The 24,322-nt window shown below is 38.2% G+C and overlaps 1 protein-coding gene across 1 annotated transcript; it reads right to left on the bottom strand.

The window, feature by feature from the left end:
- Nucleotides 1-4,042: 4,042 nt before the first annotated feature.
- slc25a10b (solute carrier family 25 member 10b) lies at nucleotides 4,043-19,886 on the bottom strand. Its single transcript, XM_067440675.1, has 11 exons — nucleotides 19,439-19,886; nucleotides 15,252-15,371; nucleotides 10,751-10,865; nucleotides 7,423-7,471; nucleotides 7,291-7,332; nucleotides 7,161-7,204; nucleotides 7,005-7,075; nucleotides 6,441-6,533; nucleotides 5,754-5,831; nucleotides 5,574-5,630; nucleotides 4,043-5,479 (listed from the first exon to the last, which is right to left on the bottom strand). Exons 1-11 carry the CDS (start codon nucleotides 19,526-19,528, stop codon nucleotides 5,378-5,380), a joined length of 861 nt encoding a protein of 286 aa, XP_067296776.1. The 5' UTR covers nucleotides 19,529-19,886; the 3' UTR covers nucleotides 4,043-5,377.
- Nucleotides 19,887-24,322: the final 4,436 nt, after the last annotated feature.

The raw sequence follows: 24,322 nt of genomic DNA, 5'->3' as shown, positions 1-24,322 counted from the left end.
CGTCCTGACACGAGTTGTGTCGTGAACACATTATAATAAGTATTTTAACTGTAGTTTTAGCTGATAATGATGGAATTATTGTCTTATTACCTGAGAGGCATTAATATCTCTGAGCAAACGCGCTCTTGAGGGGATTTTAAATGCAAGCTTTTGGCACTGAAACAGAACGGATGTGAGGTGATAACGTTCATATTCTGATGTGTTATTATGGAAATATAATCCCCAGAACATCACCACCCTCTCAGAATGTGCTGTAATTCACGATTTCCTTAGAGAACGAGTATGTTCAGTAATGACACGTCCAGTTGGGCATATGACATGTTGCTATACATACAGTCACCTGAGCGTGGCGCTGCTGGGATCATATTTCATAAATAACGCATTAGAATATTCTGTAATGCAGGATTTCGTTTGAGAATGAATTTTATTGACCTCCATATGCTCGGTTTTGATAATATTTGAAATAAATTAATTCTAAAAGGCTGGTTCTGTCATTTCAGTTCAAACCTCAATGTCAAGGTTATATTGATGCATGGGTGCGCGTGCGCTAGTGTTGTCAAAAATATCGATATTTCGATATATATCGATAATGGAATATCTGAAACGATACGATTCTCAGTTTTTACAGTATCGATATCAGCTGCGCTCTCCTCTCTGACCGTCAGCGAGTTGACACACACCGGCATATTCTCACTCAGCCCGGTTAACCTCTGAGCACGGCGAACGCGCGTTCTGCTGGACTCTTTCCTCATGACAGTGTGTTAGTGTTAGTGAGTGATCGGTCTGAATTTCGCGCGGGATTGCACATAAATTAATTCTACTAATCCCCGCAGATTTTGTGCTCACATCTGAAGCGCACACACATAGCCTACTGTAATAAAGCCGCCTCTGACATGATACAAGTGCAAACATTTGCTTCCTTTTCCAGCTTATTATTGGTCAAATACACTCAAAGAATTATCAGTGCACATCTGGAAGAGTATTAACGTAAACACAGTCGCAAACAGTTCAGGAAGAACGAGTAACAGGAACAGTGTTTAGGATCCGTGCGTCCGTTAGTCTTAAAGGGACCGCAGTCATTTGTTATTCAAACTACAAAAAGACACGATCAACTGCTCTTGACTGATCAACTTGTGTAACTTTAATAGTTTCATCTGTACGCTATTGAATTTTTTACAAAGAACATTATCCAGTGTTGTTTTAAATGTAATTACTATGCATTTTTTTAATTCAGTTTCTTATCTTAATGTTAGACCTACCTGAAAAAATAAAGCAGTCTGTTTAATTTGTATCTTCTATTCTATTGCATTTATTTGTGCTATTGTTTGTAATCTGTTTATTTGTTCTTATTTTATTACTGTTTACTCGTCTTTTTAAATTTAATTTACCATTCGAAATCAAGCTTTCTTGTGCTGTGTGTAAGCTATTGCAACAGAATTACCCCATTGTAAAAAATACATTGAGATAGCAAAAATTTGTGAGATAATTTTAATAGTAATTGATCAATTGATCAATAATTGTTCAAATCAAAACGATGCCCAACCCTAAGGAACATGCTGGCCACATGAATTTTTAGTAAAAAATAACAATGAATAATAACAAGTTCTGTTGTCATATTAAGCATCTTATCTTATTTATTTATGTATTTATTTATTTTACTGTGGTATCGATTTAGTATCGATATATCGATATTTTAGTCTGATATCGTATCGAAGTCATAATTTTGGTATCGTGACAACACTAGCGTGCGCGCACACGCACACACACACACGCGGTTGAATAGTGTTGAACCTGACAGAGAAACAGTTCTGCTGCCGAACAGTTGCAACAGAAATATGAGGTTGAGATGGAGCAGTTTTCATTAATAGCCTACTCCTGTAAATAATGATCTTATATGTTTTAATAAAAGGTCCACGTGCCAACTCAATGCAATGAATTTGCATTTAAACTCTATTCTCAAAATCCTGCATTACAGCATATGATGCGTTATTAATGAAATATGATCCCAGAATAGCGCCACCCTCAGGTGACTGTATGTAGCCTACCGACAGAGCACTGACGGTGTTGTGATCGGGCAGCAGTTTTCATTAAAAAGATAAAATGAAAATAAAACTGACAGCTGGAGGGGAGTGGTTAAGTATTTTAAACCTAAGCCGTCAAACTGACATCAGCCAAGGGGGTAATCTAGCTCTCGGAAAGCGTTCCTCCCATAGGGGCGGCCATTGCTAACCAAGCCATCACCTGCTGTTAGCATCCCATTGACTCCCATTCATTTTTGAGTCACTTTGACAGTGAAAAACTTTACATCTGAGGCGTTTAAAGACTCCATTTGTCCATTGTTTATTTCTAAAGAAACACGACAATGTATAAAAGGCTCCGTTACCTTGTATCTTACACTATCGCCCCGCAGAAGCTGTTTTTGTAAAAATAGGCTATCGATTGCGTCATAACCAACGCGACTCTGTCGCACAGTTGAGAAATTACCGTATTGACAGGAGGAGACGCTCAGAAGCAATCTTTCAACATCTATGAGACAGTCGGGGGGACGTGGAGACATAAAGTCTGATAAAGTCAAGGCAGAAGAATGGGGAGAAGCCCATAGTGAGCCAAAAGCAACGGGAGAAAATATTTAAACAACGTGATTCAGATTTCACTTTCCACATCTACTAGAAGACCTACAGCTGTCAGACAGGAGGCTCACGTCACATCTACGTCCTCAAGCTCAGTCTGAGCCGGCGCAGTTCGCTCAGCCAACAGGAAGTGAGTGCTCCTATACTGACATCACTTAACGCCGTAGAAGGCAATGGGATCCCTCCGTCCATTTCTTTTACTGTCTATGACATCAGCTGAGAAGGAATGCCATTTCCAGAACAGAAGTAACTTTTCAGATTTTGATTAAAGATTACCACAGCAAACCATATTTTTTTCTGTGTATTAACTTGCACGGATTAATTGTTCACCCCAAGAGCTGTAATGTGTGCTGACAAAGTAAATAAGATTTTGATTTCACAAGGACTTTAACCCCATAACAAATCGATGGTATTGTGAAGAGCCATATCATGCAGAAGAGCTGAAGGCCACTATCAAACCTAATGACGTTTCACAAACTAGACATTTCAACGTTCCTAGAACATTCAAAAACGTTTTTATAACTTAATGGGAACGTTAGGGAAACGTTCCTATAACCTAAAATTGTTAGCTGGGAAGCTAATCTATAGCGATAGGCTACAGTTTAGTGCTTTATAGATTAAAAAAGTTTTTTTCTTTTCTTTTTAAAGTAGGTCACCTGATACACATTATTTATTCTTTCATTTTCTATAAGCAGAGTTCATAAACCTTGCTGTATCTTCGAGAAATTCATTAAAAGAAGGTACACCGCCATCTTGCTCCGACCAAAAGAGACTTGACACACTGCGGGGTGTGACGTGTCTATCGATCTAATCTCTTAACACAACACTTGTCATTAATGAACAGAAATGAACAAATCACCTAGCATCATATACAGACTATGACCATTAATACAAGAATGGATTACCGTGTTAAGATCGATCCTCTTCCCCTGTCCACGCACTAAGTGAAACTGAAAGTAGACTTGTTGCACTGTTTATGCATAAGGAGGGGCATTTCATGTAGCTTCGGCCGCGTTATGGGGAAAAAAAGGTGTGAGATATGGATCCATGAAGTCTATTACCGAGTTTCCAGTTTAAGGCGGGTGTAGGCTAAATAACTTTTTTAGCAGCGTCTTCCTTCTTAAAAAATGGGGTCTCACCAACATTACTGGTTCCAAGGGTGTCACATAAAACTATGGCAGTTCGTGGAAGTATTTAAAATAGAGCAAGACGAATTCATGAGTCCAAATTTACATGAAATTAAAAAAATCAAATTCAGTAATTAGAGCAACTAAACCAGTAGTCTTAGTGTTACGATTACTTTTATAGAACAAAAACATGGTTTTAGTGAGGAAAAACAATGACATTTGTTTTGTGTTAATACTTTTATTTCCTTTTTTTGTGACAAAATTTCAATTTAGAGTTTCATCATATATATATACAATTATTTATTTATTTTTTCACAATAGAAGGAGTTTGTAGACAAACCCTGCGTCTCAATCAGCTCCCTAGTTCACTAGTCAGGGCACTGATCAGGACATAAGTCACTGGGCTGACTCCCTGACCAATGCCCTAACAACTGAACTAGGGAGCTGATTGAGACGCACCCAAAGAAAGTTCGTACCCAGCCTAAAGACTCGCTTCCAAATCCTCAATGCGCTCAACCAGCTCTGCGCTTTCACACACTCTCACACACACACACTGCATGACAGCGCCCTCTGCTGGCCACGAGTACATAGAGCTTCTCCAGTGTTCAGATCTCTTTCCAAATCATCAAACTGCTCGTTTGCATATACCAATATGGTAGCATACTGACTTAATCTAAAATATTAAGCTTAAGTTAAGTAAATCTGTGATAAATGTCTGTTATTATAAGCTTAGTTCAAGTAAAACACTAAGATAAATCACGACATTTAGAAGTAAACCGTGGACCTGAATTACTACATGTGCAACTTATTCACTAAATGCCCATTACCCTGAAATCAAAAAACTATAAGCTCATTAGCAGGAATTACAGCAGCTCATATCTGATGGATCCGTGTCCACTGGACATTTCCCAACAGAAATATTACAAACAGAGATGAACAGATTAGAGATGATGAAAAATGAAATCACAGCATCGAGTACAGAAGTTTGACTCTTTGTCTCTCACATTGCATCAGTCAGTCTTGTTTTCTTTTCCTCTGAAGTAAAAGTTTGGTTTATTTCTGTCCTCTTGAAGGCTGTCTGTGACCTCTGACCCTAACTAACATCAGTCATATACAGATTTTTGAAAATACAGAATTTGCATCATTAAAACAATTCATACAGATTATATTCAACCTTTAAAACCGTAAATATGGACCGTTTTTTCTGTCATAAGTCATAATTTACTCACCCTAATGAAACAATTCATAATTAAATGGAAAAGAGCTGCATTTACACATTATGTGGAAAACGTAATGTTTAGCATAGGGTCAATATTTCCTTTAAAACGTCTCATCACACTGCAATAGGCGGATTTACGGACAGCCTTTAAAAAAATAACCATTGGAATCATCATTTATTCATAATCTACAGACATCTCTACTCCAGATCTCACCCTGAAGAGATGAGTCCTGTCGTTTATTCCCAGGAGATCCGGTCCATCGCTCCTCCTCCCAGTTTGGGACTGGGATCGCCGGCCTTCATTAAGTGTGACGTTTATTACGGCTGTGTAGTGTGTGTGAGAGAGAGAGAGACTGCCCAGACAGAACACAGCGGTGAGAGCAGCTTCAAGAGCTCAACGTTCAGCTGATCACCAGGATGCCGAAGTACTTCTTCAGCTGCTCCAGAAAGACGAACGTCAGGACGGTGTGAGGAATCAAGCGGATCCCGGCCGGAACTAAACCCTGTCATAGGATTGGACGGAGACGGTGATCGGCAATGAAAAAGATTACAGTATTTTTATGTTAAAATAAAGCACAATAAAAGCCAAACTGGTACCTTGTAGAAGGCCAGTGGTCCCAGTTTGGCGGTTTCAGTCAGGCAGTGCATCACACCCTAATGTACAGACACACATTTGACAAATTAGCATAAATGACACAAAAACGAGAGAGAGAGAGAGAGAGAGAGAGAGAGAGAGAGAGAGAGAGAGAGAGAGAGAGAGAGAGAGAGAAAACTCACTCTGTATTCTCCTTTAGAGTTCATTAATCTCGTCTTTATGACGTCCAGCGGCTGGCAGAGGAACGTCGCACAACCTCCCTGAAGAGAAAGAAAGGCATGTCAGAAAATGTAACACATCAGGCATAACATTATGACCACCGACAGGTGAAGTGAATAACACTGATGATCTCTTCACGGCTCCTGTTAGTGGGTGGGATATATTAGGCAGCAAGTGAACATTGTGTCCTCAAAGTTGATGAGTTAGAAGCAGGAAAAATGGGCAAGCGTAAGGATTTGAGCGAGTTTGACAAGGGCCAGATTGTGATGGCCAGACGACTGGGTAATAGCATCTCCAAAACTGCAGCTCTTGTGGGCTGATCCCGGTCTGCAGTGGTCAGTGTCTATCAAAAGTGCTCCAAGAGGAACAGTGGAGAACCGGCCACAGGGTCATGGGCGGCCAAGGCTCATTGATGCACGTGAGGAGCGAAGGCTGGCCCGTGGGGTCCGATCAAACAGACGAGCTACTAGAGCTCAGACTGCTCCAGAAGTTAATGCTGGTTCTGATAGAAAGCTGTCAGAATACACAGAGCAGCTCAGTTTGTTGGGTATGGGGCGGCATAGCCGCAGACGAGTCAGGGCCAAATACTAATCAAATAACCAGTTTTCAAGATAACCTATGTTTGATTAATCAGAGGCTTCAGTACTCACAGCGATGAAGCTGGACAGGAAGTGTGTGAGTATGTTGTCTCCCATGAGTCCTGTGCCCAAAACCAGCTGCTTGGCCTGATCATAACACGCCAGCTGACACACACACACACACACAGAGAGACGTTCAGCATCATTACATCATAAACAGTTCGTTTGGCAGAAGCTTTAATCCAAAGCAGGTCAGAGTTTTATTTATCCATCTGTGTGGGAATCAAACCACTGTGGGCCTATTGCACAAAACTAGGATAAGGGATTAAGTCGGGGTATATCTTGGTGATCCTGACTCAATTTATCCACTAATATACAGTTATCTTTCATTATCGTTCTTGGTGTGAGTGTGCCTTCAGGGTACGTTTAACGACAGCGGTGTACTAAATTTGGCATACAGATGACAAGATCACCAAGATATCCCGGCTTAATATCCTAGTTTTGTGCAATAGGCCCCAGCCCTGAAAGACTTTGTGTGCACTTATTTTCAGGTAAATTTCAATTCTACACTACGTATTAAATGTTTAAAGGATGATCAGATATGTAATATATTCCCATCATGCGCTGCTTCCTCACCTGTCCGACAGTGACCAGAGCTCCTCTGCTGGACGCCATAGTGGCTCCTGAGAAAAGCCTCCTGGTTCCCTCTGAGAGAAATGTGTGTTTAGAGAGAGACATTCAAACATTTGCTGATGTTCATGACCCTAAAAGAGATCCAGAAATGTGCTTTACCTTCCCGCCAGACCCTGAAGAGCCCGTCCAGCGCGTGTTTATAGCTGCGAGAGACACACACACGATTTAGATAAATCACTTTATTACAGTCTGGAGCGTGAAGACTGTTTTTAGATTTAGACACACTCACTTCCTCCTCTGCTCTGCAGGTAGCTTCATATCGTTCTGCATCCTGTGGAAATAAACAGCATGAAGCACTCACAGATGGCCAGATGAGACACAGATGAGCTAGACAAACAAACACAACCCCCAGGATACACACCGAACGTTAACCATGTCTGCTGGAGTCCCGATGAAACCGCCGGTGAAGCCTGCAGAGAAACACAGACGGTGAGGATATTTCAGTATATGCGTCAGGCAGGGCTGGACTGGGGCTAAAATTCGGCTCTGGCATACCCAGCCCATCCGGCCCATGAGTTCCCCATGAATGTTTTTACTGGGGTTGGGGCCTTAAATTGGAGTATATTAATAAAACTAGGACAAGGACAAATAATCATAGATATTATCGAATTTGCTGCAAATGCAGATACACTTAATATTGCTTTTTTTGTCACACAGAATTGCCCTTGGCAGTAAAGCACTGATGATTTTGAGCTAGGATGCAGAAAAGTAAATTTACTTCTTTTAAATGCTGTCATCATTCACTCACTCTCGTGTCCTTTCAAACCTGCATGACTTCTGTGAAACACAGAATAAGATGTTTTGAAGAATGATGGCAACCCAGCCATTTTGGTTAGGCTACCATTTGAATATTGTATGAACAAAAAAAAACAGACTCAAATTATTTTATTTAATGCTACACAGAAATAAATTCATTTAGGTTTGGAATGACATTAGAGTGAGTAAATGATCACATTTTTGGGTTGAACAATCATATTTTTCAAGAGTTAACACATCATTTAAGCAAGACACTGATATCTATCTTTCATGAGGATATTACATTCCATTAAATCTATTTTAAAAAGTTAATTAAACTTTTAAAGAGGAAAAAAGCTTTGTCCTTAATTCATGGGATCCAGACTTTAAAACTGTTTTATTGATTATATGTTTAACTGTAGGCCAGTTTCATTTAAATGTAAGATCACGGTAGTCACAGGGTAAAAAATACAGACTGCAAAAACCATGCTCCTCATTATATTTCTAAAACTATATAAAACATATATAATAAACTATTATATTTGTAAGTAAAAAAATGTAAACACTTGTAGAAAATACGAAAACAGCCTCTATAAAAGTGATTTATATTCTGCAATATTAATTTAAGTAATATAGCAACATTTTTATCAATGTTTCTTCCAAAACACCATATTTCTTCGCTGTTAGCTGCAAGGTAAATTGTGGTTCTGCTTAAGTGAAACGTTTGTGTGTTGCCGTTTTCCACTTTACCTCGTCATGAACACATGCTCGCGGCTGTTTTCAGCTGATTTAACACAGAACCTGTTATATTCCCATATCATACGATTATATAAAACTAAAGTCGGAGTCAACGTGCCGTTCAAAGAGCAGCATTTAAACGCAGCGCACGTTCATCAGCGGCTGTGCTGTGCGGATATTCGCCTTTTGCAGTTCCATGCGCTCAAATAATAAATAATAATAATAATACATTTTATTTAGAATGCACTTTATATTAAACAAAATCTCAGTGCTACAGAATTTAAAAAAAAAACACAAAAAAAAAACAATCAACAACAATAAATAAATAAGTAAATTAATAAAATAAATAAAACTGAAAAATAAAATAAAATAAAGAAGTAACAAGTCAATTAAAAGCTCTGCTAAAAAGGTGGGTTTTAAGACCACGCTTAAAAGTATCTATAGTCTGTGGAGTCCGCAGGTGGTCAGGGAGAGCGTTCCACAGACTGGGGGCTGCAGAGCAGAAGGCCCGATCCCCCATAGTACAGAGATTGGCTGTGGGAGTTTTGAGGCGATACAGCGAAACAGAGCGGAGGTTACGAGTGGCTGTTTGTGTGGTGAGGAGTTCCTTGAGATAGGAGGGAGCATCACCATGGATGCACTGGTGGGTAAGGAGAGAGATCTTGTACTCGATCCTGAACGACACAGGAAGCCAGTGGAGTGATTTGAGAATGGGGGTGATATGGTCGTATTTGCGCACCCTCATGAGGATCCTAGCAGCGCTGTTCTGAATACACTGCAGCCTCTGGAGATTTTTGCTAGGGATGCCAATAAGGAGCGCATTGCAGTAGTCCAGCCTGGAGGAGATAAAGGCATGGACAAGCTTCTCCGCATCAGCCAGTGATAGAATGGGACGAAGTTTGGCAATGTTTCTGAGGTGGAAGAAGGAGGTCTTACACAGGTGTTTGATGTGCGCTTCAAAAGTAAGCTGTGATTCCATTCTGACCCCCAGATTGGTGACTGAAGTGGAAAGTGGAATGACCTGATCAGAGAAAGCAATGCTGGAGATAACGGACTTCTGGACCTGAAGTGGAGTGCCGACTAGGATAGCTTCAGTCTTGGAGCTGTTTAGCTGCAGAAAGTTTTGCTTCATCCACGCCTTTATCTCATCCAGGCAAGTGATCAAAGTGGATGGTGTGAGGTCAGCAGAGGGAGATGAACTTGTCCTAAAGTAAAGTTGAGTAATTTTAAAGTTTTAAAGTTGAGTAAAATAGGCCTACTACTAAAGAAATAAATAGAAAAATAGCGCCTAATATGGAGGGGAGGTCTCTCTCGCGGCAGCTTGTCAATTCAGAAGGCAAACCAATGGGCCGCTGTCGCTGAACGTTGTCAGTGGTTAAAAAAAAAAAACACTTTTTTTTTTTTTTACAAAACACTATTTTTTTTTTTTTTTTATAATAATACAAATGCCCGGTATGCCAGATTACCAGTCCAGCCCTGGCGTCAGGGATATTATCGCTAACTTCATTCTTTGAAATGAAATAAAATAAGTATTTACTATATACACGCAAATACCTTATATACCCGAATATAAGACGAACCCCTCATTTTCCAGACTTATTTTTGGGAGAAAAAAAAAAAAGATTTTCGTGGAAAAAATCTGGTTTTCAACAGAAAATAATAAAAGAAAATTCTACTGATTTAAAAAAAAAAAAAACATTAATTAAACATTCATTTAATATGTTCAGAAATGAATGAATGAGTGACAAAAATGAATAACCTTTTCACAAAAATACAATAATTATGAAGGCCTATGTATGTAATTGTGGTACTGTGAAGATAGATGATAATCAAACAAATCTGATATTACCCCTGCTTTCTCCCTTTTCCCCCGTTTGTCTATATCGTGAATATAAGACGACCCCCCATTTTTCAGCCTATTTGGCCCTTGTCAAACTCGCTCAAATCCTCACGCTTGCCCATTTTTCCTTCTTCTAAAACATCAACTATTAGGACAAAATGTTCACATGCTGCCTAATATATCCCACCCACTAACAGGAGCCGTGATGAAGAGATCATCAGTGTTATTCACTTGGTCATAATGTTATGCCTGAACGTTTCATATACACAACAATCAGGCATAACTTTATGACCACTTACAGAGGTTTGAGAAAACAGCAGTGTGTTTTGTCGTAAGGTGTGATGGTCATGGCTGGTGTATTGTGTGTATCATTAACCTCCAAACGCGCCCAGCAGGACTTTCTGATAGAAAGGCATTGGACCCTGACTGCCGCTGCCCATCATGTCTCTGACCGTCTCATAGATGGCGAAGCGCGTGAGAGAATAAGACATCTGCAGAGAGACAGATTCATTATCATCATCTTCTGTGTTTGACCCTTAACAATGTTTAGCCTGTTAACACTGATCCTCTTAAAGCCCTTAATCTCACACTTAACCCCGAGAGATGGACTGAAGATCTGGAGTTTCATGAATAAACACACACTCGCTTCTCTACAAGATCACAGATGGGAAATAATGTGGAAGAGTTTCAGATTCAGTTTTTGATTATATAAAAATGTGTGTAATCCAGTCATTATAGCCACGTTCACACTATAAATGTGTTAAATTGCTGTTAAAGGGATACTTCACCACTTTTTCATATTAAACTGTTATTCCCTTAACTAAGACGAGTTGATACACACCTCTCTCATCTCAGTGTGACCTACTGACCCACAGTGACGATCTGATAGCATTTAGCTTAGCCCACTAAGCCCAGTTCATTCACTATGGTGCCAAACAGAGATCAAGTTAGAAGCGACCAAACACCTCCACATTTCCCCTATTTAAATACAGTTACACCAATAGCTGAACGATCAAGTGTGGTGACAAAATAAAAAAAATAAAAAACTTTGCACACTGACACAGAAACTAAGAGAGGTGTGGTATGTGTTAAGTATGTGTCATTATTTAATTGTTATTGTTGTTATTGACGTTTTTATATTGTTGTTATTATTATCATTATTATTATTATTATTGATACTACTATTGCAATTGTACTGTCAGTACAAAATATTATCATCATCGCCATATCTAGTATTACTATTATTAGTATTATTATTATGGATTACATTTTTTTCTTGTTTTTTCTTTCTTTTTTCTTTTCTCTGTCAACATAATTATCATTATCACTCTTTTTGTATACCACTACTGTTATTATTATCATTATTATTAATGTTATATACTATTGATATTACTATTGCCGTCAGCACAACTGATCACCATCTTTATTATTGTTATATATAAATATTGACAATTGTTTAAAATTATCATCATTATTAATATACATGCTATTACCATTTAAATACTTTTATTATTTGTCAGTTCTGCTTATATTTGTTTTATTGCTGTTACTGCTGTTTTTTTTTATTATTATTTTTTTTTATTATTATTATTATTATATATTTTTTTTTTTTACCACTACTGTTATTATTATCATTATTATTATTAATATTATCTATTATTGCTATTACTATTGCACAACTGATCACCATCTTTATTTTTATATATAAATATTGACTTTTATATATGTATGTGTATGTATATATATGGGTCAATGACATGACATGTATTTTTTGTGTCCAAATGATTTATTTTTCTAAACATAATTTTAATAAATACATGTCATATATCAAACTGATCTACAATATCTCCTTTATAAGAAACCTTTTTTATTTTATTGAAATTCAATTGATGTTTTTGAGTTTTGGTGTTTGAAAGACCAAAAATGTCAGGCGGTGCGACCGTCTGAACCTGCAACCAGAGAACAAAACTGCAATAAAAAGGTTAATTTTGTCATTAAAATTCTTAATTGAATAGTTTGGCATGATTTTATGTTAAAGTCATTATAAATGAGGGAAAATGGTGTATCAGTCCTATTTCAAAACTATTTTAATACTTAAAAAACTTTTGTCCGAAAAATTGACTTCTCCAAATGTCAGGGAGGGCGACCGACATAAAAATGCAATTTTATGCAATGTTCCTTTAAGAAAACCATGTGACAGCATATGACATCACACAAAAGACCCCAGAGGACCCATTTGATGCAGTAACAAGGTTAGTCACCCTCCCATAAATATTAGATAATTTGACATTTTTGAGTAATGATGAGGTTGATTCATCTTATCATGTCAGGCGGTATGACCCCTGGAAAACTTTGAAAATGTGTTGTTATTATTAAAATGTGTTTTTGATTAAAAAAAATATCTATAACCTTGAGCACATGGTCAAACATTTTTATAGGTGTCCAAATTAATGCCTGTTAGATTTGAATTGAGTTTGAAATGTCAGGTGGTGCGACCAATATGTCAGGTGTCGCGACCAGAAAAAAAGTCATGTTAATTCATGTTTTTGAATATATTAAATACATTTTAATAAATGTATAAAGCTTTTTGTAAGATATTAAGTTGTTTAACGGTGCAATCTATATATATATATATATATAGTTTCCGAGCTGCAAATGTCCTTGTTAGTCAAAGAAAAGCTTTATAAACACCAGGCCGTCGGTCTTGTGCTTCATCCTGACATCATCGACTGACGAAACACGCCTCAGAATAATAAGCACGTCCATGTGTGTGTGTGCAGTTTGTGCTTCTATCCACCGATCGGGCAGGCCAAGCAATACAAAAATAATATTTCAATCAATCGCGGGTGGATGAGAAATAAATCATTGTGTTTGTTTGATAAAGACGTTCCCGAGCCCTGTGGTCGCGAGAATCATTCTGGTTGCCGCTTTCAAAACAATCCCTCCCTCCAATGAACTGACAGCGTTTACTTCTAAGTCTCCCGTGACACACCAATCAAAACCCAGCGTTCAGGAGAGAGCCTCAAAACCAGTGTAGAAAATAGACTATCGCTTATTAGTTATGATGTTTTTGAATGTAAAAACCACACGAACATCATTAGTTGACCTCAGACAACAGTATATATAAAAACAAAAAAGCCAGTTCATGACACCTTTAAAAAGTGATCCAGTTGCAAGGGCAGAGTACCTTGCCAAAAGAAAAGCAAGGTTTTGTGTATATCTAGATAAATTACAACTAAAGTTAAGATGTTATGTTTTGTGGTAATTACACAGTTATTACATGTTAATAATAGAAATGTTTTAAATTTCTAGTTCCCTTTCAGTCGGTCACGTTCGACGTACGTCTCCATTCCCTCCTTCAGGGAATGAGGGTTGCATAAGTAACCGAGACGTTCTAAAGAATCGATAATCAAATGTTTTTATTTATTTATTTTTATCTTGACTTACTGTTACTAATGAGTCTATTTGAATGAACAATAGATTGATAGATTCTGGGCCCAATATTTGCACTAGTTCCATATAAAAGATGTTTTCATTTATTTAACTTGTTCCTTGAGGTTTTGTCTGTATTGTTTTGCACTTCTTGTTAATGAAATATTATTATATTACTATGTTACATAAATTGGTCTGATGATTAAAATAAAGGCAATTGAAACCAGAATAAAATGCATTGACATTTTTACTTTTATCTTGTGAATATCAATCATTATTGATCACAACGTCAGGTGGTGCGACCGGTCATGGTCAGGTGGTGCAACCAGCATATTTTCTTTTAAATTTATCAATTTCCACTGCAATTGCAAAATAAAGTAAGAAATATAACTGTAAAACTTTATATAACATATAGAAATCATTTTTACAATTAAAAACAAAAATAAAAACTCCTTATCGAAAAATTGGTGTTTGAACACATAGAAAAGTAGCCATTTATATGAATTGGAATAAAAAAGACAATAAATAAAGAAATGAAAGGGGAATTTATAATGCAATATGCATTTAAGACACTACAAGGACTGATATTTACAAGTTCTCAGTAGTGCTAAGTACATTAAATGTATATTTATTTAAATTAATATATGGTCGCACCACCTGACATTTTCTGGGTGCTAAAATCAGAAATCTTGTTTAATAATGAATTAATGCTGCCTAAAAAGCTGTAAAACCAATATGAAGCAACATCAAACATTTGTATGGACATAAAAATGCATTTTAAAACCGTTTTGCTTAAAAAAAATAAAAAATGATCTTGAAAACCTTATTCGTCATTGACCCATATATATATACACATGCTATTACTATTTAAATACTTCTACTATTATTTGTCAGTTCTGCTTATTTTTGTTTTATTGCTGTTACTATTACTTTTTTTTGTGTGTGTTCTGTGTTTACTCTGTTGTAAGTTTTGCACTTCTAATAAAAAAAATAAAAATAAAAAAAAAAGTATGGTGACAAAATAAAACGTGGCACTTCTCTAAGTGGATTAAAAAGGAGAACTATAATGTATGGCGGATTAGCACATCTGAGAGTACTTCGACTCGGCGTAGTAAAAGTCCCGGCTGAAACATCCTCTCCTCCTATTGACGGAAATGAGAGGATTTTTCGGATTAAGAGCACACTGAGACGAGAGAGGTGTGTATCAACTCGTCTTAGATACGGGAATAACAGTTTAATATGAAAAAGCGGTGAAGTATCCCTTTAAATGACTGAATAATGTAAAAAAAAACATTCAATTCAAGGCATAGGCTGTATGTGTGAAAGTGGCTTGTGAAGTATTTCGTAGAGTGTCCTGTCTGCAGTTTTACAGGCAGCGTTGAGCAGAGCCTCTAAGCTCGGTTTTCCCAGACGGATCTCTAACGTATCCGAGTTCAGGATCTGACCTGTCTGCAGAGAGAAGCGCTGAGGCCGTTATAGAGCGCCAGAACACCGTCGCTCTTCACCACATGCATCGCCATGCCAACCATCCTCATCTTCACCTCCTGCTGCGTCTGCAGGTGCACCTGTTCAAAGACATCATCATCATCATCATCATCATCATCATCGCAACAGCACAACAACAAAATAGATACAAGGTTCAATACAAAAAACAGAAACACACACACTACCCCTAAACCTACACATCACACACACACGCTGCCCATGCCCCTATTCAACTCTGGAGGGCCAATGCACTGCAGAATTCAGCTCCAACCCTGATCACACACACCCACCTGTGGTTTTCTAATGATCCTGGAGACATTGATGAGTATGTTCAGGTGTGTTTGATCAGGGTTGGAGCTAAACTCTGCAGTGCATTGGCCCTCCAGGGTAAGAGTTGAATAGCCCTGTCCTAAACCTACGCATCTCTTTCATACACACACACACACACACACACACACACACACACACACACACACACACACACACACACACACACACACACACACACACACACACACACACACACACACACACACACACACACACACACACACACACACACACACACACACACACACACACACACACACACACACACACACACACACACACACACACACACACACACACACACACCACCCCTGCCCCTAAACCTACCCATCACAGAAAGCATACTGCACTTTTACTTTCTCAAAAAAAACCTCATGCCCCCACGATACAACACCAAAGTTTCCTTAATATTACACAGGAATGAGAAAATACTTCCTAGCCATATCGGCCTAGAAAAATCACAACTTGTCATTTTCCGTCAGTCTTAGTTCATGATGTAACTGCAAAGTCAAGTTTTATATAGAAACAAAAATATCAAAACTCTTTGCTCATCTTTGAGCGAGATGCTAACAGTCTTCTCAGAATCAATGATCTATGCTAAGCTATGCTAAAAGTGCTAGCGCCAGACCCGGAGATCGGCTGGATGGATTCAAAAACGGTAAAACTGTTTAACTCTAGGAAAGTTGGCAAATTAGCATATTTTCAAAAATAGTGGCGTGATCGTTAAACAAAGGAAAAGTTCAAGAAATCAGCATTTATTTAAAACAGAAATCTTATGTAACATTATAAACGCCTGTCCTGTCCCGTTCGGCCCATTTAACGCATCCTTGCTAAATAAAAGTACTGATATCTTTTGGGATAAAATCAACATATATCGTGTGTAGTGTGTGACACACTAAATATTATCTATCAAAATAGACAGATACTTAAACTAGTTGAGCTCAAGTGTGTAAAAAGTGATTAGAGAGGAATATGCAACAACTTGCCTGTTTAATTATTACATAAAGACCTGCCACAACATGCTGTAACAAAACCTCACAAACACCACAATACAACGCATAAGCAGAAGTAAATCACACACACACACACACACACACACACACACAGTAATGCATTGTGGAATGGTCTGGACTTTGAATAGAGGCCAACGGTCGCTCTCAGCAGCATGCCAACAATTTAGGCCAACAATAACTCCACATATCACTGTTCAAAGAAGATTCACTGTTATAATATAATAATAACTAACTCAGAAGGACTTTTACAGGCCTGTGCAGAACAGAGAAAGATTACAATATCAAGAAGAGTATTTACATAAACTGGTTTCTACCATATTCAAAGACCATTGGTAACACTTTATAGAAAGAGTCCCAAACTAGCTTTAAATAACAATGAGGAGTATTTATGACAGCATCTACTCATCTCTGTTCATGTCAGTTCATATAAAATACAGCTGATTTTAGTAATGTTTTCATGTTTACTATGTAGTAAACAAATGTTAACAAACATAACCTGATTGTGAAGCGTCTCCAGATCATTTAAAGTGGTCAGAAGGTCACGCGCTCAGATTGGACTCACGAGGGTCTCTTTAAACAAACAGTCTGAAGGGTAACCGGGTCAAGCACCACTTCAGAAGTCACAGCTCACTGTTTTTGGGCTTCAGTCTGTGTGTGTGTGTGTGGTTGAACGACACTTATCTGTGGCTTTTGTTTTGGTTTTTGTGGAGAGCAGACATATCACTCAGTCCGTTATCTCCCAAAACACACGAGAGCACTCAGAGGATTAGAGACGACAGAAAGTACGAGGACAAAAGTCTCTCAGCTCTCAGAGGAAGGATTGCTCAATAAACTCGCTCTCATTCTTTCAATTCATTCATTCATTCATTGGGCTTTCCGGACACCTGATACTTTTCTTTGTGGCACTCTCTGGGGAAAAACAGAAAAACTACAGTCTCACAGAGCAGAAGTGAACTCAAGGACAAACAAGACTCAAGATAATGAAAGTCCAAACCGGACTCAACTGGACATGCGGACAAACAGATGGCACACATGTGCTGATCATTGAGGAATCTGGACTAAAGCATGCATGAACTCTCTCACACACACACACACACACACACACATACGTGTATACTGATGTTGATAGAGATAGTAAACTGTATTTCCTGTCCCCAAAAAGCAGCTGAAGGAGCATTACTCAGCACATTGACAGCTGATCCTAAAATACCCCTGGCCTTTAATATAAAAGCACAGCATTCAGAACATCTACAGCCTTTCATTCCCACTATGCATGTGAAATACTTAAGTACAGTTCTGGAAATCAATTAAAACACCCATCCAACTCTATTATAGGCATCACATCTATTACAAGAACAAACTAGCGCTGTATATAACAGAGAAATTGTGGGTTTCTATGATTGACAACGCCGTAATTAAAGGGACAGTCCACCCATTTACTCACTAACGTTATTCCAAAGTTGTTCTGCTGAACAGAAAAGAAGATTTTTTAAAGAACGGTGTAACCCCAATGACTTACACAGTTTTTTTTGTTTCCTACTTTGTAAGAAATTCACACAGGTTGAGAATAACAATGACAGCAGAATTGTCATTTGTGGGTGAGCTGTCCCTTTAAATGTCCTTTTATATGGGGTGTCAGAAAACTTTAGAGAGTGGACCTGACCTCCGTCCTGTTATCATGAGATCACACACACACACACACACACTCGGATTAGTTACATAGGACATCACATGAGGCTAATACACTGATCCCAAATCAGGTCTCAAACTACTGAGTGCTGCTTGTTTTTACAGGATGAATGACAGGCAATAGTTTAATTTAAATGCTTTTCAACACTTATTTCACACAATATTTTGCTCAAAACTAGATTGAAAATGTAATTTGACGAGGCTGTCCATAGATTTTGGAGCAGACCAAATTCAAAGCACTATTATGTTCATATTGGTGAAAATGGCCAAATATTATCCGATATAACCTTCTCAGGTTGTCGGTAGGGATGAATACACTGCGAGTAGCATTATGATGATAGACAAATATTAACAGATTTTATACATTAACAGATTTATAAAATATTTGTTACAATTTGACAAGTCTGTCAGTTGGAGGAGACACTTTCCATCAATAATATCTATGTTAAGATTGGAAAAAAGGCCAAATATTACAATTCAACAAGGCTGTCAGTAGATTTGTGGATGAACTACAAGCATTATAACATCGCTAAAACTGATCAAATATGAATATCTGAGTTATTGGATGTAAAATGTTCATTAAAGGGCCGCATGTAAACTTCGCAACAAACTACAAGCATTGTGTCCATAGAGTGTTAAAATGGCCAAATAGTGCCAATTATCAGATATTTATATACATGTAGGCCTACTGCAATTTGACGAGGGTGTCAGATTTTGTAAAAGACAAACGTATTTAAAATGAGCGAAATATTATCAAATGTATCAGATGTAAAATATTCACGACAAGAGACAAAATGTTTCCTCAACTATTTATGTTGAGATTGTAAAAAAAAAAGAAAAAAAGATGGCCAAATATTATCTGGTTTATATGTCACGGTCTCTCGTTTATCAAATGAGGAACTTTACTTCAAAGCCATCGCACGCACGCACACACACACACACGCCGTGTACTCAAGGTGTTGTTTTCTTCCTCTGGGGATGATGAACCTACCTGAACTGAACACACACACACACACACACACACACACACACACACACACACGTACTCAAGGGGATGTTTTCTTCCTCTGGAGATGAAGATGACTCAACCTGAACTACACACACACACACCTCACCTTGATCAGGTCTAGCGGGTGCGTGCAGCAGGCGGCTCCGCACGACGCGATCCCACCGAAATACCAGCGCGACATCCGTTTCTCCGCCATCTCTGCGGTTCCCGTTAACTTCTCCCTTGTTTTCTCCCTGTCCTGACCTGCCCTGCCTTTGGTAGTGTGTGTGTGTGTGTGTGTGTGTGTGAGGATTGTTCTCTCTAGTCTTTCGCGAGGTCGAGAGCTGACCGGTGATGAGGAGTCCGATGTGCACGAGACATCCCGAGTGCGTGGCGTGCGTAACCGGACAAAACAACCGTCGCAAAGTTCACGAGCAGCCAATTGCTCGCGCGGAATCTGGAACGGCCTCCCGGTGCGCCAGGTCCACCTCCTACCGGCACACACACATTACAAATCGCACAAAACGAGTGAGTTAAAAAAACATGCATCCGCGTGCTCGGTGTTCATTGAGATTGAGCGCAGGATTCTTAAAGAGACAGTACGCGCTGAGATAACGCGGAAAGCGCGCTGAATTACAGCACTGTCGCTTTAAGGCGAGACACTTCCTCATTCTCACGCGATTCTCAGAGGCGGGGTGGAGCCACTGCAGTGCCACGAGAGTTGCAGTACTGATGTGTACAATGTTTAGTGGGTCAGTAAAGGTTTGTTCTGGAGACATGCCTTTATGCTTGCATGCAGCCTTTCTATTGCTGTCAGACTGACCGAATGCATTAGTATCTCTCTATAAAATGTCCATTTATAATATAGGCCTATTACCATATACAATCTTATATCAGTCTAAAAAAAGTATTTTTATCATTAGCCAGTCCCTTAAAAAAACATTTCTTTATTTTGCTTAAGGAGTTTGTTGCCATCAGAACCCAACCTTTGCTTTGAGGAGGTGATGCCGAACATATGAAATATCCATAAAGTCCCCATGAAATCAGTTTTAGTATATGTCTTGCTGTATAAGCTAGTGCGCTTAAAAAAAACACTACAGATTTTGCTTTTAGAAGATATAGTGTTACTTACAGTCAATAAGGGTCAATGAATCTGATGACATCACTGCACTTCAGCTTCTCATCAGATGTCCTGTCCAATCAAATGTTCTCTAGAATCTGAAGCCCCGCCCCCTTCATTAACCGATGCTGAAGCTGCGGCTGAAATCGATTATTTGTTCACATCTATTGTTTTCTACACAGTAGGTGTTTCTCAATGTCAAGGATGCTTCCTTGGAAGGACTGATCCTTCCAAGTCGCTTCCTTCAGAGGCGAGGCGAGGCTCCTCTTTAGCATTCGGAGAACACGTAAATGGAACAGGCTAGCAAGTGCACGTCATTGCATCATTACGTCAGTAAAAAGGTCTGTTGGCCATCAAGAACGTTATGTGTAACGTTATTTGTATTTTTTTTTTTTTTTATATCAATACAGTAGTAAATTGTACCGGTATTTAAACGTTAAACTTAACGTTAAACCCGTGAGGGTTTCCCCCGCGTTTCTTTCGTTTTGTTTATTATTTATTATAAAGTTGTTGAACGTTCGCCGGTTCCCGCCTCCTTCCTTTCCATCTACAAACTCCGATACAAGCATATTTGCCCCGTTCACGCTCCGACTCCGGGAACGTCTGAAGATAGCAAAGCTGAACGCATAGGATTGTGGGTGATTTGAGAACGCGAAGAGCGCGAAGGCTACTCATATGCATCATTTCCTGTATATGACATATTTATCGAATGAAGGACTCAGTCCTTGGCTGAAATACAGAGGATCCTCGACATTGGAACAGTCCTTCGTCGGATGTTGATGACGTGGCATGCTTGGAATTCTGGCGTCCGAGGATCCTTCCTTGACATTGAGAAACGCCTTGGGAATGGCACATAGAGCACTAGGGGATAGGGAACGATTCAGACAGTGTAATTATGCTTTCCTTTGGGGTGAAGGAAGTCTGATTTCACATTAGTGTCCTGTGATCCACTGCAGCTCTGGTCCAGAGACACGATAACACAGAGCGGATCATGTGATGAAATAGACCCGTTTGAATTCTGCACAGAAGGATATTTTTATGTGATATGTAGGACATTAGGAGAAGAAACTGATTGGGAGGAAACTGTGCAGCTTTAACGGGCTCAGCGGATCTGAGCTGTGATATAAACTAAACGCTGTTGGCTGTTTTAACCCTCTGGTCCTCTTCGTGGTCAAAAGTAACCAACGCCTTTAAAGGGTTAGTTCACCCAAAAATGAAATGTCTGTCATTAACTCCTCTCCCTAATGTCGCTCCACACCCGTAAGACCTCTGTTCATCTTCACACACAGTTTAAGATATTTTATATTTAGTCTGAGAGCGTATGCGCTGTCCATGTCCAGAAAGGGAATAAAAACATCATCACAGTAGTCCATATGTGACATCAGTGGGTTAATCAGAGTCTCTTGAAGCATCAGAAATACATTTGGGTCCAAAAATAACAAAATCTACGACTTTATTCAGCATTGTCTTCTCTTCCGGGTTTGTTTTCAAACCTCAAATAAAGATTCAAACGGTTATGAATCAGTGAATCGTTCACATGAATCGCCAATGTCACGCGATCCGAATCATAAATCAATACGCTGATTCATAACCGTTCAAATCTTTATTTGAAGATTGAAAACAAACCCGGAAGAGAAGACGATGCTGAATAAAGTCGTAGTTTTTGTTATTTTTGGACCCAAATGTATTTCTGATGCTTCAAGAGACTCTGATTAACCCACTGATGTCTCATATGGACTACTGTGATGATGTTTTTATTCCCTTTCTGGACATGGACAGTATAGTATGCATACACTTGCATACGCTCTCTGACTAAATATAAAATATCTTAAGCTGTGTGTGAAGATGAACGGAGGTCTTACGGGTGTGGAACGACATTAGCGAGAGGAGTTAATGACAGGCATTTCATTTTTGGGTGAACTAACCCTTTAAATGTAGACCCCACACCCCTACCCCTAGAAAACCAATGTAATTTTATTTTTTCAATAATATTTTTGATTATTTAGAATTGTAAGGGTATTTTTTGATACTATGCAATATTTGTAAAAAAAAATTAAAAAATAAAAATAAATATATATATATATATTAGCTATGTTTCCCCATTGAAAATACTTTCAAAAAATGGTTATATATTTTTAAATAATTTTTCAGTTAAAACATTATTCCACGTTAAAATAGAGACGAGGCATTCAAAATCCTTTAGGGGGGATGGTTGTGTCTATTTTACACTCTTGATATTTTAGAGTCTCACCCTTACATTGATGTGCAATGTTTTTTTTTTTTTTTTTTCTGGATCGTGGCTGATTTGTGGTTTGTATCACCAAAAGATTCACTGAGGTTTTGTATTTTTGCTTATTTCCCATTAATTTCCCATGTTGGTCATTTTTTACTGTGAAGGAGACAAGTGTGACTGTTTTTTTCCCGAACCCTTTAACATAACTGAAACATCTCCATGATATATATATATATATATATATATATATATATATATATATATATATATATATATATATATATATATTGGTGTGTTCATGAAGCTACTGTGACAAAAGTCACCAAGTGTCACCCCATTCCGAAGAAGCAAAAAAATAAATAAAAACAAATTGTAAAATGTTTCGGTCATTTTTGGTGTTCATGAATTCCTCCTCCTCTCATGGCGGTAGTTTCTGAAGGAGGAACACAAGCTCATAGTCCATTACGATGACATCAACAGACTCGCAGTGGACACTGTGTTTATTGTCCCTGTCCTGTATTCTGCCATTGTGTGTTCCTGCCAACGCATGCAGTCAACACACACCAACATGTGTCCGTGCACACAGTCAGTATATATTATTACATTAGGTTTATTAGACAAAGAAGGCACACTAGCACATCAATAAATACATTACATGACATGTAATCATTAATAATACAGAGCATAGAGACAAACAAAAGAGGAAACTTACTTAAACTGACCTCCATATCTAGCACAAAAGACTCATTAGAAGTCTTTATATGAATTGGAAATGTCTATTAAGGATAGAGTCAGATATCTAAATAAATCATGTTGTTTTTTGTGCTAAACAAAAAAAAGTATACATATGAGAAATATGACAAGCTGTCAAAAAAACATCCATTACGAATGTCTTTCTTCTGCTGAACACAAAGGAAGATATTTAGAAGAATGTTTGGACATAAGCAGATTTTGAGCCCCATGGACTACCATAGTAGGGGAAAAAATACTATGGTAATCAATAGGGCTCAAAATCTGCTTATGTCCAAACATTCTTCCAAATATCGTCCTTTGTGTTCAGCAGAAGAAATAAATTCTTGCCGGTTTGGAACAACTTGAGGGAGAGTAAATGATGACAGAAATGTCATTTTTGGGTGAACTAACCCTTTAAAGCTGCCTTTAAGACATGTTTCAAATCTACTGAAACCATATCATAGCTGTTTGTGATGAACAGACCCAACATTTGGTTATTAATCATGGAAAAAATCTCTGAAAATGCTGCAGCTCTTGAATAGTATTCTTCATTCCTCATAAACTTGCACAATTGTTTTGGGAAACCTAAATTTGGGTCTGTTCAAAGCTCTTATATTGCTTCAGTAGATGAGATATTTAGACTTGTTATGGTTGTTTTATCAGGTTTTGCTGTTTTATTTGATGGTGAGTTCTTGAATGTCTTTTTTATGTTTTTATATTACAAAATGGATGGCTAATAAAGAGTCAAAGGAGCCTCATGAAGCTGATGCAAAACTCTCCTTTGTGTTCCTCACAAAACAACCGTATACAGTTTTCAATGACATGACAGTGAGTAAAGAATGATATTCCTGAATTTCTGAAGATTAAGTTCCTCTATGCGACCACTAGGACACAGTTTTTCCAGGTTGATGTCCTTTTTGCTCCTT

Source organism: Pseudorasbora parva, chromosome 4 (genome assembly GCF_024679245.1).
Source record: "Pseudorasbora parva isolate DD20220531a chromosome 4, ASM2467924v1, whole genome shotgun sequence".
In the NCBI taxonomy this organism is placed as follows: domain Eukaryota; kingdom Metazoa; phylum Chordata; class Actinopteri; order Cypriniformes; family Gobionidae; genus Pseudorasbora; species Pseudorasbora parva.
The sequence above is the reverse complement of the archived record's forward strand: the minus strand, read 5'-3'. Positions and strand labels throughout refer to the sequence as shown.

Coding starts and splice junctions, on each gene's coding strand:
- slc25a10b (XM_067440675.1), bottom strand. CDS start 19,528: ATGGCGGAGAAACGGATGTCGCGCTGGTATTTCGGTGGGATCGCGTCG. Junction 5,631..5,753: donor ACTCTAAAGGAGAATACAGA/GTGAGTTTTCTC, acceptor TCTGTACATTAG/GGTGTGATGCACTGCCTGAC. Junction 5,480..5,573: donor GACCACTGGCCTTCTACAAG/GTACCAGTTTGG, acceptor ATCCTATGACAG/GGTTTAGTTCCGGCCGGGAT.